Genomic DNA, 15,777 nt, shown 5'->3' with positions numbered 1-15,777 from the left:
CACTTGAGCTAGAGGAAAGGGATGTCCCTTGGGGACGGTGGCTGCGGGCCCCAATAGGGCATCCCAAAGTGGCCTTGACCGTGGTGCGTTCACTCCTGTCCAGGGTCTGGCTTCTGCTTTGTAGGCTCAGACATCCTGTCTTGCCAGGGTCCCAGAGCTGGGACAGCTTAGCTCCCCAACAAAGCTCCTCCTCTGCTCCCTACCACCCCTGCCCCAGCCTCCTTGCAGCTGCTCACAGAGCCAGATCCTGTTCCTGCTCCAGCTTTTACATTTGCTGTTCCCTCTGCCTGGACCCTTTCCCGACTCACTGCTTTTCCCCACTGTCATTTCTGTCTTCCCTGACCACCCTGTTTCAAAAGCACCATCCCCAGTGACTCTTTCCCATTAACCTGCTTCACTTTATGACACTCATCACTAGGTTAGATTCTGTTATCTCTTTCTCTGTCTACATGTTTATTTCCTGTATTTCTGTCTAGAATATTAACTCCATGATACGAAAGACCCTGTCTGTTCACTTCTGTTATTGTCAGCTCTGAGCACTGTACCTGGGAGAGCGTGGGTATCAGTGAATAGTTCTCAAATTCTCCAGAGACTCTCGAGATGCCAGCTTGTAAGTTTACACAGGAAAGTGCTCCATCAGGTGCCTGGGGCAGGCATGCTGGTCTGACCAGGTCACCCTCCACCTCCTGGCCAGCATCAGGGCAGTCTGGCTGCTGGAGGGTTGCTTGGGGACCGTGGAATCAAAGCCCTGGGTGCCAAGTTCAGCGTGAGAACCGCGGATGCTTGCCCTTCCCAGAGTCTGTCTCCAGGGGCGAACTGTGGGTCCATCCCTTTCCCCACTCAGGAGATAGTCACTGTGCCGCCCCTGTGATTCTCGTCTTTCTGTGCTTCTGTCACGTAGTCAGTGCTGTTTATCTGACACTTCATGGGGGGTAGAGAGTCACTATCAAGTTTTATAATCCCGAGAGCCATTCAGTCTTTCTTTAAAAATTTTTTAATTCAAAGCCCCAACTATGGGCCAAGCACTATGCTTGGTACAGCAATGGAACAGGACAAAGGCCCTACTCTTCGGGGACAGACACTAGGTTAGACAAATAACTGTCTGCGTCATAATTACACTTGTGATAAGTGCTAGGAAGGACAGGAGTGGGGAAACTAGGGTGACTCTGCGTATGTGACATCCGGAAGCTTGTGAGTTGGTTTTTTAGTTTGACTCCCAGAGGACAGTCTGAATTCTAAGACTTGGCCCTAATCACTGCCCTCATGGACCACTGGCCTCTGGCATGTGGTCCCCTCTCCCAGGATGGGTACAGGCAGTCCCTTTACCTGGCATAATGAGGACAGACTGAACAAAAGGGACTTTCTAAAAGTGGTCCAGAGACCTGACATCTCACTCCTCTGCCAGACACCCCTCTGGGATTTATCTGTTGTACGCAGCATCCTGGTACCTATAGTAACTCCAAGTGGCATTCTTCTGTCTTGGGTCCCTGGTGGCAGGTCCTGCTCTGGCTTAGATCCTTGGTCAATGGTGATTTCCCCCCACTGTTAAAGGGGCAGGGAGCGGGCCACATGTGGGGCCCCGCCTGAGCAGGAGGCAGGAAGGTGGGAGGGAAAGGGGAAACTGGTGTGCTCCCTGCTCTGTGTAATAACTGGGGATCCTGAGGGGGGCACAGCTGCAGAGCTCAGTCCAGGCCCATGTGCAGAAACTCCAAGGACCCAGTGTTCCCACTGTTTTTCTCTATTGCTTAAGAGAACAAAAGGTTTTCCCTAGAGGATCATTTCCTGGTGGCTGGCCTGTGGTCACTGGACTGTGGGTGAACATTTCCCAGTAGTCTCCCTCTCCTCCATAGAGAGAGAGACCTTCACCAGTGAGCGTTCACCACTCAGAATCCACATTTGTCTCCTTCCTTGTTTCTTTGCTCCATCCTTGTTATTTTACATTGAGGGAGGGGTGGCTCAGCGCCATTTGGATAGTCATTAAAGCCATTTGGATAGTCAAGATTTATTCCATTATCCTTTTTATTTTTTTATTTTTTTTTATTTTTTTATTTTTTTTGGTCATGCCATGTGCCGGGCTTATGGGATCTTAATTCCTCGACCAGGGACTGAACCCAGGCCCTCAGCAGTGAAAACACCGAGTCCCAACCACTGGACCACCAGGGAATTCTCCCCTCATCTTTTATAACTTTGTGCCAGGCACAGAGAAGAATGACCGTTCCAAACAGCTTTGTAGGTGCTAGGATGGGGGTAAACCCAGAATGCCATGGGAGCCCAGAAGGGGTCCCGAACCCAGCTGGGGGTGGGTAGGAGGGGGTGTAGGCTGAGGATGAGTGAGGACAGCTTCCAGTAGGAGGTGATGGATGACCCCTGAGCCGAGTCTTAAGGGAGAGTGGTCCCTCCCGTTAGGGCCATTATCCGGACCGAAAAGTCGCAGGGTTTCCCAGGTGTGTGTGCCAGGCTCCGAGAGGCTGCCTGGACAGCCATTTGATTGCACCTCCAGCCGGTTTTCCTTGGGGAGTTCCCCTGGGTCTTGATGACTTAGAAGGGCTCTGTGCAGAATCCTGAGTTGTGAATGGTCCCTAGCAGTCACCCTGATTGACACATTGTCCTGGCAGAAGGAAGCACTTGCCAATTCTGAGGGTTTGTGGAGGAAGCTCTGAAGGCCCAGCTCTGAGAGCCACTCCCCCACCCCCACCCCCCGCCCAAGCTCCTGACTCAGAACTCACCGCTCTTGACTTAAGGAATTTGACAGCATCTGAATGGATTCAACTGTCCAAAGCAATCCTTCTGGGCATTCTGGGCAGCTCCAGCCCTGCTCCCCTTCCCTGTCTGTGGGAGCCAGGAGGGCAGTCTTAATTTAGGGGTTGGAAATAGCAACATCAGGGTGAGGTTGGTGGCACTTCACAAAACAGCTGAGCTGGTCCCACCCCTAGGGTGACTCACTTCCTCTGTGTAGACAGCCACTTAGGGCCCCCCGCCAGCTTCCTTGCCTCTACTCCTCTATGCTTAGGCACAGAAAGGCAGGGAGCACTTGAAATAGTGAAGAAAAGGAGCCAGCATCCAGTCCCACCAGCATCCTGACCCCAGACCCACTCCACTTCCCTCAGCCAGTGAGCAACTTCAGACTCAGAGAGACAGCAACAGAAGGGAAGGGGCAGGGCCTGGCTGCCTGGAGCCGCAGGGGTCTGCTCAGAAGTGGGGAGCAGAGGCAGAGGGAGCTCAAGAGGTCTCTGGGTCCTGCTCACTCATGCCTCCCTCATCTCACACCCTACAAAGCAGCGCTGAAAAACTCGACATCCATTCAACAAATGGTGCTGGGACAACTGGATATGCACATGCAAAAGAATAAAGGTAGATCCCTTCCTCACACCATACACAAAAATTAACTAAAAAATGATCGTGGACCTAAATGTAAGAGTTAAAATTGTAAACATCTTTGCAGAAAACATAGGAGTACATCTTTGTAACCTTGGCTTAGGCAGTGGTTTCTTAAGTGCAATACCAAAAGCACGGAGACAAAAGGAAAAATAGATAAGTTGGACTCCAAAATTTAAAAATTATGTGTCTTAAAGGGCATCATCAAGAAAGTAAAAAGACAGCTCACAGAACTGGAGAAATTATTTGCAAATCATGTATCAGGTAAGGGCCTAGTAGCCAGAATATATAAAGAAACACTGCAACTTATATTTGTTTCCTAGGGTTTCTATAATAAAAAACTATAAAATGGATGGCTTGAAACTACAGAAAGGTATCTACAGTAGTTCCTCTTTATCCAAGGGGTTACGTTCCAAGACCCCCAGTGGATGCCTGAAACCGTGGATAGTACCTAACCCTATATATACTATACTTTTTCTTTACATACATACCAATGATAAAGTGTAATTTGTAAATTATGCACAGTAAAAGATTAACAACAATAATAATTAAATAGAACAAGCATAACAGTATACTGTAATAAAAGTTATGTGAATGTGGCCTTCCCCCCCCCCCCAAATATCTTATTGTACAAATTTTTTTTTTTTTTTTTTTTTATTTTATTTTATTTTTTTTGGGGGTACACCAGGTTCAATCAACTGTTTTTATACACATATCCCCATATTCCCTCCCTTCCTTGACGCCCCCCCCTCGATTCCCCCCCACCCTCCCTGCCCCAGTCCTCTAAGGCATCTTCCATCCTAGAGTTGGACTCCCTTTGTTATACAACAACTTCCCACTGACTATTTTACAGTTGGTAGTATATATATGTCTGTACTACTCTCCCGCTTCTTCTCAGTTTCCCCTTCACCCCCCGCCCCCTCCCATACCTCGAGTTCTCCAGTCCATTCCCTGTATCTGCTTCCCTGTTCTTGTCACTGAGTTCATCAGTACCATTTTTAGATTCCGTATATGTGAGTTAGCATACAATATTTGTCTTTCTCTTTCTGACTTACTTCACTATGTATGACAGATTGTAGTTCTATCCACCTCATTACATATAGCTCCATCTCATCCCTTTTTATAGCTGAGTAATATTCCATTGTATATATATGCCACATCTTCTGTATCCATTCATTTGTTGATGGGCATTTAGGTTGCTTCCATGTCCTGGCTATTGTAAATAGTGCTGCAATAAACATTATGGTACAAGTTTCTTTTGGGATTATGGTTTTCTTTGGGTATATGCCCAGGAGTGGGATTACTGGATCATATGGTAGTTCTATTTGTAGTTTTTTAAGGAACCTCCAAATTGTTTTCCATAGTGGCTGTACCAACTTACAGTCCCACCAACAGTGCAGGAGAGTTCCCTTTTCTCCACACCCTCTCCAACATTTGTTGTTTCCAGACTTTGTGATGATGGCCATTCTGATTGGTGTGAGGTGATACCTCATTGTGGCTTTGACTTGCATTTCTCTGATGATGAGTGATGTTGAGCATCTTTTCATGTGTTTGTTGGCCATCTGTATGTCTTCTTTGGAGAAATGTCTATTTAGGTCTTCTGCCCATTTGTGGATTGGGTTATTTGCTTTTTTGGTATGAAGCTTCATGAGCTGCTTGTATATTTTGGAGGTTAATCCTTTGTCCGTTGTTTCATAGGCAATTATTTTTTCCCATTCTGAGGGTTGCCTTTTAGTCTTGTTTATGGTTTCTTTTGCTGTGCAAAAGCTTTTAAGTTTCATGTGGTCCCATTCGTTTATTCTTGATTTTATTTCCATGATTTTAGGAGGTGGGTCAAAAAGGATGTTGCTTTGATGTATGTCAAAGAGTGTTCTGCCTATGTTTTCCTCTAGGAGTTTGATAGTGTCTGGCCTTATATGTAGGTCTTTAATCCATTTGGAGTTTATTTTTGTGTATGGTGTTAGGAAGTGTTCTAATTTCATTCTTTTACATGTTGCTGTCCAATTTTCCCAGCACCACTTATTGAAGAGGCTGTCTTTTTTCCATTGTATACTCGTGCCTCCTTTGTCAAAGATAAGGTGCCCATATGTGTTTGGGCTTACTTCTGAGTTCTCTATTCTGTTCCATTGATCTTCCTTTCTATTTTTGTGCCAGTACCATACTGTCTTGATCACTATGGCCTTGTAATATAGTTTGAAGTCAGGAAGCCTGATTCCACCAACTCCATTTTTCCTTCTCAAGATTGCTTTGGCTATTCGGGGTCTTTTGCGTTTCCATACAAATCGTAAGATTTCTTGCTCTAGTTCTGTGAAAAATGCCATTGGTAATCTGATCGGGATTGCATTAAATCTGTAAATTGCTTTGGGTAGTACAGTCATTTTCACGATGTTGATTCTTCCAATCCAGGAACATGGTATATCCCTCCATCTGTTTATGTCATCTTTGATTTCTTTCATCAATGTCTTAAAGTTTTCTGCATACAGATCTTTTGCCTCCTTAGGCAGGTTTATTCCTAGGTATTTTATTCTTTTGGTTGCAATGGTGAATGGGAGAGTTTCCTTAATTTCTCTTTCTGCTCTTCCATTGTTAGTGTATAGGAATGCAAGAGATTTCTGTGCATTCATTTTGTATCCTGCTACTTTACTAAACTCATCAATGAGTGCTAGCAGTTTTCTGGTAGAGTCTTTAGGGTTTTCTATATATAGTATCATGTCATCTGCAAAGAGTGATAATTTTACTTCTTCTTTTCCAATTTGGATTCCTTTAATTTCTTTTTCTTCTCTGATTGCTGTGGCTAACACTTCCAAAACTATGTTGAATAACAGTGGTGAGAGTGGACACCCTTGTCTTGTTCCTTATTGTACAAATTTAATGCCTTTTCCATCTTAACTAAGCACTTACCACATGCTGTGGCCATAACTTTTGCAGTTTGAGGTGTGACAGCAAAGCTGGCACAAATTTCTTTTTCCTTCTTCACAATCTCATGGATAGAAGATTCGTTCTTACCATCGATCTTAGCAACCTCAGCATATAATTTCTTTCTTTCCTTATTAAGTTGAGAACGTTCACCTTTTCACTGTCTGCTTGTTTGTTTGTTTGGCTGCACCATGTGGCATGTGGGATCTTAGTTACCTTGACCAGGGATCGAACCCACACTGCCTGCACTGGAACGCAGTCTTAACCCCTGGACCGCCAGGGAAGTCCCAAGGACTTTCACCTTTTCACTTAAAGGATGTACTTTATGGCTTCTCCAGCAGATCCAAATGCCAGCATCACTAGTCTTGTGCTTTGGGGCCATTATTAAGTAAAAGAAGGGTTCCCTGAACACAGGCACTATGATACCACAACAGGCTTTCTGATAACCAGGAGGGCTACTAAGTGACCAATGGGTGGGATACACTGGACAAAGGGATGATTCACATCCCAGGCCGGGTGGAGAAGGATGGTGCAAGATTTCATCTCGCTACTCTCGCTATTCAGAATGTGCGCAATGTGAAACTTGTGAATTGTTTATTTCTGGAATTTTCCACGTAATATTTTTGGACCACGGTTGACTGTGGGTAACTGAAACCACAGAAAGTGAAACCACAGATAAGGGAGAACTACTGCGTCTGATATTCTGGAGGCTAGAAGTCCAAACTCCAGATGCAGGCAGGGTTGGTTCTTTCTAGAGACTCTGAGGAAGAATGTGTTTCATGCCTTTCCCTTAACTTGTAGTGTCACCAGCAATCTTGGGCATTCCTTGGCTTGTAGATGTATCACTCCAGGCCCTCCCTCTGTCATCACATGGTGTCCTCTTTCTGCATCTCTGTCTTTGAGTGGTGTTCTCTCTGTGTGTGTCTTTTCTCCTCTTATAAGGACATCGGTCACATTGGATGAAGGGCCCACCCTACCCCAGTATGACCTCATCTTAACTAATTGCATTTGCTACAACCCTATTTTCACATTCTGTCACCTAATGTCACATTCTGAGGTATTGAGGGTTAGGATTTCAACATATCTTTTGGTGGGGGTGGGGGTGGGACACAGTTCAACCCATAACATGACACAAGAGCAAAAGAACAAATAAACCAATTTAAAAATGGGTAAAGGATTTGAATAGACCTTTCTCCAAAGAAAATATACAAATGACCAATGAGCACATGAAAAGATGCTGTGTCATTAGACGTTAGAGAAATGCCAATCAAAACCATAAGATTGCACTTTATATCATAGCCACACAGGATAGCTAGAATCAAAAATACAGGTGATGGCAGATGATGGAGAGGATGTGAAGAAATGAAACCCGCATACCTTGCTGGCGGGAATGTAAAATGGCACCGCCACTTAGGAGAAGAGTTTGGAGATTCTTCAGAAGTTAGACATAGTTATCATGTGACCCATCAATTCCACTCCTAGGTGTGGACCGAGAGAATAGAAAACGTGTCCACAGAAAAACGTGTACATCAAGGTTCCCTGAAGCAGTATTTGTAATTGCCAAAAAAGTGGAGACACCCAAGTGTCCATCAACTGATGAATGGGTATACAAAAGGTGGTACATCCACACATTGGCATATCATTTGGTAATAAAAAAAAACGAAGTACTGATAGTTACCACAACATAGATCAACCTCGAAAACATTATGCTAAGGGAAAGAAGCCTGTTTGAAAAGACCACATAAGCCTTCATTTATACATGTCCAAAATAGGCAAATCTGTAGAAACAGAAAGTAGATTATTGGTTGCCTAGACCTGGGGCGGTCGAGGGGAAACAGGGAGTGACTGCTGATGGGTACGAGGTTTCCTTATGGAACAATGAAAATGTTCTAAACCATGTGGTGGTGGTTATACAGGTCTGTGAATATGCGGAAACGATTGAATTACACACTTTAAATGAGTTGGTTTTATGGTATGTGAATCATGTCTCAATAAAGATGTTTTTAAAAACAACCTGCCTTTACTTCTTTCCCAATAGATAAACACAAACTGGATCTCAGAAGATGACTTCTACCGGCCTCCCCGGGAACAGCCCGCGGAGAGTCCTTCCGATGCCTCTGTAGGTTCTCCCAGAGGGACTCCAGAGTCAAGGCCTGGTCTCCTCACGCAAGGACCAAGAAGAAGCTGTTCCTTGGAGGCCTTGGACAAAGCTTGCGTGCCTTCCCCAGGAAGCAGGAGAGGCAAGGCCACCCCGGCACCAGAGCATAAGAACTTCAGGGTGGTGCATCGCAGGCAGATGGGTAGGTGACTCTGCAGGCTTCTGGGTACCACAGTACCTGTGGGCAGTGCCTTTCAGAAAGCAGTTCCGAAGTCCTCTTTATCATTACCAGTTGGGCGGTGTCTTCTCCCAAGAAAAACCTCATCCCCTAAATGTAATAAGGAGCACCCTTGCTGAGTAATTCTCGGAAAGCATTTTAGGAAAAGTAGTATATTTTCTCGTAAAAAAAAATTTTTTTTCTAATTATTTATTTAGGCTGGGCTGGGTCTTAGTTGCAGCACGTGAACTCTTAGTTGCGGCATGTGAACTCTTAGTTGCAGCAGGCAAGCAGGATCTAGTTCCCCAACGAGGGATGGGACCTGGGCGCCCTGCATTGGGAGCGTGGCGTCTTACCCACTGGACCACCAGGGAAGTCCCTCTCATAAAAATCTTAATAAAGTAATGGTCAAAACTCCCTACAGAGTACACAAATGCTGTTTCATATATTGAAATGGAAACTCTCTTCCCTGAAACTCTCCTATAAATCTTGTGGTTATACATAAGATTATATATAAGATACATAAGATAACCTTATAAGTGTACAGACATCTTGATTCTGTCCGTCTGTAGCCCAGGGCACACCCCCTGCCTCTTGAAGACCCAGGTGTTTGAACTGCTCCTTCCCAAGGACTCTCTCTTAGATGGTTTATTTAACAGCTCTGGTGGGGTTTATCAGATCTGCTATTCGATCAGTGTCCTTTGTGTGCAGTTTACAATGAGGCCAGGTTGATCTCCACACCCTGTGAAATTCCAGACAGCATTAAATAACCATAACCTAATTTTTCTGTAACCCTCAGAAACAAACAAAGTGTGCCGTAGAATCAGTCTCTTTCTCTCCTCATTTTCCATTTGCAATGACCCAGCAGAGAACTCTGGCCAGGTTGCTGGGGCCCTGGCTCGGGGAGTCTGGGCAGAGCCCTGGTCTCCATGCTGCCTCCTTTTAGGTTTTTCTTTCAGCCCATGTGCTGACTGCAACCATGGCAGAGAAGGTGTGTTTTATGCCCCTACATCATCATGCCCCGAAGAGTAGGAAGACCCTACACAGTGATTTGAAATCTCTAAGCTTAGTCCAGGCTGGGAGAGAGAAGTGTGTGTCCTTTGGACCCCAGGGAGCAGGAAGCATTGGGCTGTGTGTGGTACATAGGCACTCACTCACTCACTCACTCCACAGATGCTTATTGAGATCTGTGATGAGCCAGGCACTGTTTTCGGTGCTGGGGACACTGCAGGAAACAAGGCGAAGTCCTTATCTTCATGGGAAGTATATTCTAGTGTAAGAGGCAGGAAATACGCATATAAACAAGTAAACGTGCAGTGTGGACAAGTGATAATAATTTCTGTGGGGAGTAGTAAATCAGGGAGGTGGGCAGGGTACTATTTCATAAAGGATGGCCAAGGAAGCCCTCACAAATATGGTGACATTTGAGGAGAAGTGGAGGGAGGGAGGTGATCTTTGTGTTTCAAGCAGGGAGAACACGTGTAAAGGCCCTGCGACAGGAACACACTTGACATGTGCAGGAAGCAACAGAGGAGATGGGGAGAGGGTGGTTAGAGATGAGGTCAGAGTGACGAAGGGTCTCATGGGCCACAGAAAGGACATTGACTTTTGCTCTGAGGGAGATGGCAGCCTTGCAGGGTTTGGGGCAGAGAGATGTAATCTTTTAAAAGGGGGCGTCATCGTGGCTCATTTGCTGAAGGGCTAAAGAGACCAGTTAGGAGACCACGGCCATAAGCCAGGCCAGGGATGGTGGTGGATAGTGGTGGAGGTGGTGAGAAGTGGAGGAAGATTCTGGACATGCCAAGAGGATTTGCTAATGGCTTAGATGTGGGGTGTGAAAGAAAGTCAAGGATAACTGTGAGATTTTTAGTCCAAGCAGCTGGAAGGATGAAGTTTGCCATTTAATGAGAGGAGGAACATCCGGAGAGAAGCGGGTTTGGAGTGGGAGAATCAGGAATTCATTTTTGGACATGTCGACTCTGAGAAGCCTGTTAGACATACATGGAGCAGATGGAGATCGGAATCGAAAGTTGAAGGGCGAGGCCCAGGCTGGAGATAAAAACTAGGGAGTCGTTGGCATAAAGCTCCGAGACCAGGGAAATTCAGCTAGGAAGCTGGTGGCTGTAGAGAAGAGAATCCAGGGCTGAGCCCGGGGCCTCCAGCACTGAGAGGCCAGCGAGAGGAGGGGGAGCCTGGGAGACAGGAGGGCGGCCAGTGACAGCAGAGAAGAACCAAGGAAAGGGGGCTCAGCTGTGTCCAGGGATGCTGATGGGCCAGGGCAGGTGGGGACCAACGATTGGCCTTTGGACTTGGCAGCAAGGAGGTCCTGGTAGCCTTCCCAAGGGCAGCTTCTGTGGAATGAGGGGACAGAAGGCTGCTTGGAGCAGGTTCAAGAGGGAATGGGAGCAGGGGGAGTGAAGACAGTTCCCACACCTCCTCAGGGGGGTTTCTGTAAAGGGAACAGAGACACAGGGTGGTAATTAGAGATGCGACTGGAGTCAAGAGATATTTTTAAAGCTGGGAGAAATAACAGCGTGTTGGTGGGCTCTTGGGAATGAGCCAGTAGAGAAGGGAGAAAAGGGCGACACAGGCAAGGGAGGATTCCAGGAGGACGTCCTTGTCCTTGAGTGGGCGGGGGGTGGGGGGACCCCCTGCACGCATGCACACATGGGAGGGTTGGCCTCAGACAGAAGCACCGCCAGCTCTTCCCCGGCCACGGGGGGCAGTCAGAGTGTGGGTGCAGATGCTGGAAGTGGGGGGTCCGTGAGGGGCATGTAGAGGTGATCGTTTGAGTGCTTTTATTCTCTCAGTGAAATTCGGGAACAAGGTTAACAGCTGGGGTGAGGACGGGATGGAGGCTCTCAAAAAACGCTCCCATCCAGCCAGTGGCAGGCGCATGTTCTCCTGGTGGTCTCGTCCACACCCGGGACAGGACTCTGGCCCCGGAGGTTATCCAGGCTGTTGAAGGGTCAGGCCCATCATCTAAAGCACTTCTTTCTGCCTCCAGGGCTGTCCAACCCATTCCGGGGGCTCCTGAAGCTGGGCACGGTGGAGCGGCGGGGGGCCATGGGCATCTGGAAAGAGCTCTTCTGCGAGCTCTCCCCGCTGGAGCTGCGCCTCTACCTGAGCGGCGAGGAGCGCACCTGCGTGGAGAACTGCTCGCTGCTGCGCTGCGAGTCTGTGGGGCCGGCCCACAGCGACGGCCGCTTCGAGCTGGTCTTCTCGGGCAAGAAGCTGACCCTGCGTGCCTCGTGCCGGGATGAAGCCGAGGACTGGCTGGACCGGGTGCGGGAGGCGTTGCAGAAGTGCCGGCCCCAGCAGGAAGAGGAGTGGGTGACCATCCAGTACCCGGACCAACCCGAGGACCCCCCAGAGGCCCCCCAGGGTGGCCACCCCTCCCATTTGGACCTGCTCTCAGAGCCTGAAACCCCCCAGGGCCTGCAGTTGGACTGGTCCTCTTCCCAAGTTCCCGAGCCTGATGCTATTAAAGAATCCCTTCTGTACATGTACACAGACCGCACCTGGATGCCCTATATCTTCTCCCTGTCCTTGGAGTCTCTGAAGTGCTTCCGCATGAGAAACAATGAGAAGATGTTAAGTGACAGCCATGGGGTCGAGACCATCCGAGACATCCTGCCGGACACAAGCCTCGGGGGCCCATCTTTCTTCAAAATCATCACAGCCAAGGCCGTCCTGAAGCTGCAGGCCGGGAATGCCGAGGAGGCTGCCCTGTGGAGGGACCTGGTGCGCAAGGTCCTGGCGTCCTACCTGGAGACGGCCGAGGAGGCAGTGACGCTCGGCGGGAGTCTGGATGAAAACTGTCAGGAGGTGCTGAGGTTCGCTACGCGGGAGAACGGCTTCCTGCTGCAGTATCTGGTGGCCATCCCCACGGAGAAAGGCCTCGACTCCCAGGGCTGCTTCTGTGCAGGTGCCAACTCGCTGTCCCACTGCCCCCAGCCTCCCTGCCAGCCTCGCTCTGCCTGCCGTGGGGTTCCTGCTCTAGGCTCTGCACCCCTTCCTGGTCCCCACCAGTGCCCCATCGTGCCCCAGGGGAAGTTGCAGCAACTGAGGCTGTTTGGTGATCAGATTATATCCTTTTGGAGCAGGGGCATGGTACCCTTCCAAATATTTTTGCATGCTTTTGTGAGTGTACACAATTTGTTCTTATTTTTACTTTTTAAATTTTTTTTTATAAATTTATTTTATTTTTATTTATCAGCTGCATTGGGTCTTCGTTGCTGCACACGGGCTTTCTCTGCTTGCGGCGAGCAGGGGCTGCTCTTTATTGTGGTGCACGGGCTCCTCATTGTGGTGGCTTCTCTTGTTGTGGAGCACGGGCTCTAGGCGCACGGGCTTCAGTAGTTGCAGCACGTGGGCTCAGTAGTTGTGGCTTGCAGGCTCTAGAGCGTAGGCTCGGTAGTTGTGGTGCTCAGGCTTAGTTGCTCCACCGCATGCGGGATCTTCCCAGACCAGGGATGGAACCCGTGTCCCCTGCATTGGCAGGCGGATTCTTAACCACTGTGCCACCAGGGAAGCCTCCACAATTTGTTTTTAATTACAAAAATGGGCTCATACTACTCAGAGCTGTCCAACAAAACTCTGTGGTAATGAGAATGTTCTAGATCTGTGCTGTCCAGGACGATCGCTGCAAGCCACATGTGCCTACCAAGTACTTAAAATGTGACTTCCTAGTGTGAGAGGAACTGGATCTTTAGTTTTCTTTAATGTAAATATATTGAAATGTAAATGAGCACTTGTGGCGCATTGCCGCTGTTTTAGTCGGCACAACTATACCTCTTGTTCCGCACTTGGGCTTTTCCTCCTTAGGGGGGTATGTTATACATATTCTTCTAGGTCAGCGCGTCTGCTCTGTGGTTAGCATCGTCCAATCCTGTGCTGGGCCCTGGGCCAGATGCTTTCTTTGGACTGTCTGCTTTAATCCTCATGACAGCCCTGTAGGGGTTTGTCTCTATTTATAGCTGAGGAAACTGAGTCCCAGGGCTAGTAAGTACCTGTCCCAGGTTCCCACAGCGCGTGATGGCAGAGCCGGAAGAGGACTTGATGGTCCCAGAACCTGTTCTCTTAGCCGGGCCCCCACAGGGCCTCTCCACTCCCTTGCTTTCAAGGCTGCATGACATTCCGCTGCTCACATTCCCTTCCTAGCTCTCCTCGCCAACCCAGACACCTGTTTCCATCACCCTGGGCCCTCCGGGAGGAGGAGGCGGCCTTGCTGCAGAGCGTGCCGCAGGGAGACGGGTGGCTGCACGCGGTCTAGGAGCTGTCCTGTCGGGGAGGAGCCTGTGGGACTAGAGGGGAAAGCCTGCTTCAGGCATCTGGAAGGAAGTGGTCTGCGGTCGATGCCCCCTGAGGATGGAGAAGCTAAGCAGAGCAGAGCTTCCTGCAGAAGATATTTTCAAGCCCCTGCTCACCCCTCGTCCCCCACCTGCCAGCCGCTAACGCTGACATTTTGCCCATCAACCCCATGGGTGCCAGGCTCAGGGAGGAGGCCAGGCCCCCGGGGCTGGCAGGAGGGCTCCCCCGCTGGGGATATGGATGCTGGCAGGCGGCTCTGTTTGCCACCCGCCAGCCTGCCAGCCACACTGAAACTGGGAAGCTCAGGCCTCCTTTCTGCCTGTGGGCACAGCTTGTTGGCCAGGCAGACACCAATCTCTGACATCTGGCTTGTATTTCATAGTCTACGGGGCACTTTCAAAACCTCATTTAAACTTCGTGATAACAAGTAGTAGCTGAATTGGAACCTTGCAAAAATTTGGTGATGGTCAGGATGAGACAGCTGGTCCATCAAAGAGCCAGCCCTTCTAGTCCCCAGGAGGCAGAGGGGACCCTTCCGGTAGTGTAGGAGGCAGGGCCCGTGCTGGGGATTTGAGCCAGGGCTTGGTGTTGCCCTGGGCACACCCCACGCCCGTGCCCCCACCCTCTCCCCGCCCTGCTGTGGAGGGGCCCCCAGCAGAGGGTCTGAAGCTGGCCCTGAACCGCTGTCTCGAGGCGTCAGGCAGGTCTGGCTTCAGGCTGGCACCAGGCCATGTCCAGACGGCCCTGCCTCTGGCTGGCTTCCCCACCCACTCCCCGCGGCCAGCCCCATGTCCCCAGCTCCTGCCCTGCTTGCCGAGACCCTGACTCTGTGGCTTCCGTTTCTGGGCCCCCGTGGAGGGGTGGACCCAGAGGAGGCTGGCATTGGTGTGCAAGCAGTGGGAACATTGAGCAGAGGCAGCAAGGGAAAAGAGAATGTGGGCTCTACACCAACCCAACCCAGATCTGGCTCCAGCTGTGCCACTCAATCGGTGCGCGACTGGGCAGGTTTCCAAACCTTGCTGTGTATCTGTTTCTTCAGCTTTGAAATGCTGACGATAATTCTTACAGTGTTTTGCCATAAAGATTAATCAGTAGGGTTGATTCCGAGTGGTGGGAATATGAATGGTGGTGGTTTTTATCTTTGTACTCTCCTTTTTTTTTAAAAGATGTATTTCATTATTTATTTATTTATTTTTGGCTGCATTGGGTCTTCGTTGCTGGGCACGGACTTTCTCTAGCTGCAGAGAGTGGGGGCTCCTCTTCATTGCAGTGCGTGGGCTTCTCATTGTGGTGGCTTCTCTTGTGGAGCACAGGCTCTAGGCATGCGGGCTTCAGTAGTTGCAGCACGCGGGCTCTGTAGTTGGGACACATGGGCTCAGTAGTTGTGGTGCATGGACTCAGTAGTTGTGGCACATGGGCTTAGTTGCTCCACTGCCTGTGGGATCTTCCCGGACCAGGGGTCGAACCCGAGTCCCCTGCATTGGCCGGCGGATTCTTAACCACTGCACCACCAGGGAAGTCCTTCGTACTCTCCTTTTTAAACTTTCTATTGATTCTTTCCGTCGATAGTGGGCCCTTTCTGCCTTGGCAGTTTCTGTGTTGCTCAGAAGCTGACTCTGGCCCCACCGCTGCTCACCCCCCCACTGTTCTTCTCCCCAGGCTGCTCCCGGCAGATCGGCTTCTCATTTGTACGACCCAAGCTCTGTGCCTTCTCTGGCCTCTATTACTGTGACATCTGCCATCAAGACGATGCCTCAGTGATCCCAGCCAGGGTCATCCACAACTGGGACCTCTCCAAGCGCCCGGTAAGTCTCGAGCCCAGCCTTCTGTGGCCACCCGGGGCCTCTGAGTGACAGAG

General features: G+C 49.3%; 1 protein-coding gene across 10 annotated transcripts in view; it reads left to right on the top strand.

The window, feature by feature from the left end:
• Nucleotides 1-15,777, top strand: part of PLEKHM1 (pleckstrin homology and RUN domain containing M1) — a 47,780-nt gene that overhangs the window by 20,913 nt on the left and 11,090 nt on the right. For all 10 annotated transcript variants that reach the window (XM_057715279.1, XM_057715271.1, XM_057715274.1 and 7 more), the window contains 3 exons: nt 8,330-8,591; nt 11,614-12,534; nt 15,579-15,724. In XM_057715279.1, the coding sequence (XP_057571262.1) occupies nt 8,330-8,591; nt 11,614-12,534; nt 15,579-15,724 (1,329 nt within the window). The remainder of the gene's footprint in view (nt 1-8,329; nt 8,592-11,613; nt 12,535-15,578; nt 15,725-15,777) is intronic.

Source organism: Hippopotamus amphibius, chromosome 17 (genome assembly GCF_030028045.1).
Source record: "Hippopotamus amphibius kiboko isolate mHipAmp2 chromosome 17, mHipAmp2.hap2, whole genome shotgun sequence".
Taxonomy (NCBI): Eukaryota; Metazoa; Chordata; class Mammalia; order Artiodactyla; family Hippopotamidae; genus Hippopotamus; species Hippopotamus amphibius.
Note: the sequence above shows the minus strand (reverse complement) of the source record. Positions and strands in the feature narration are given on the sequence as shown.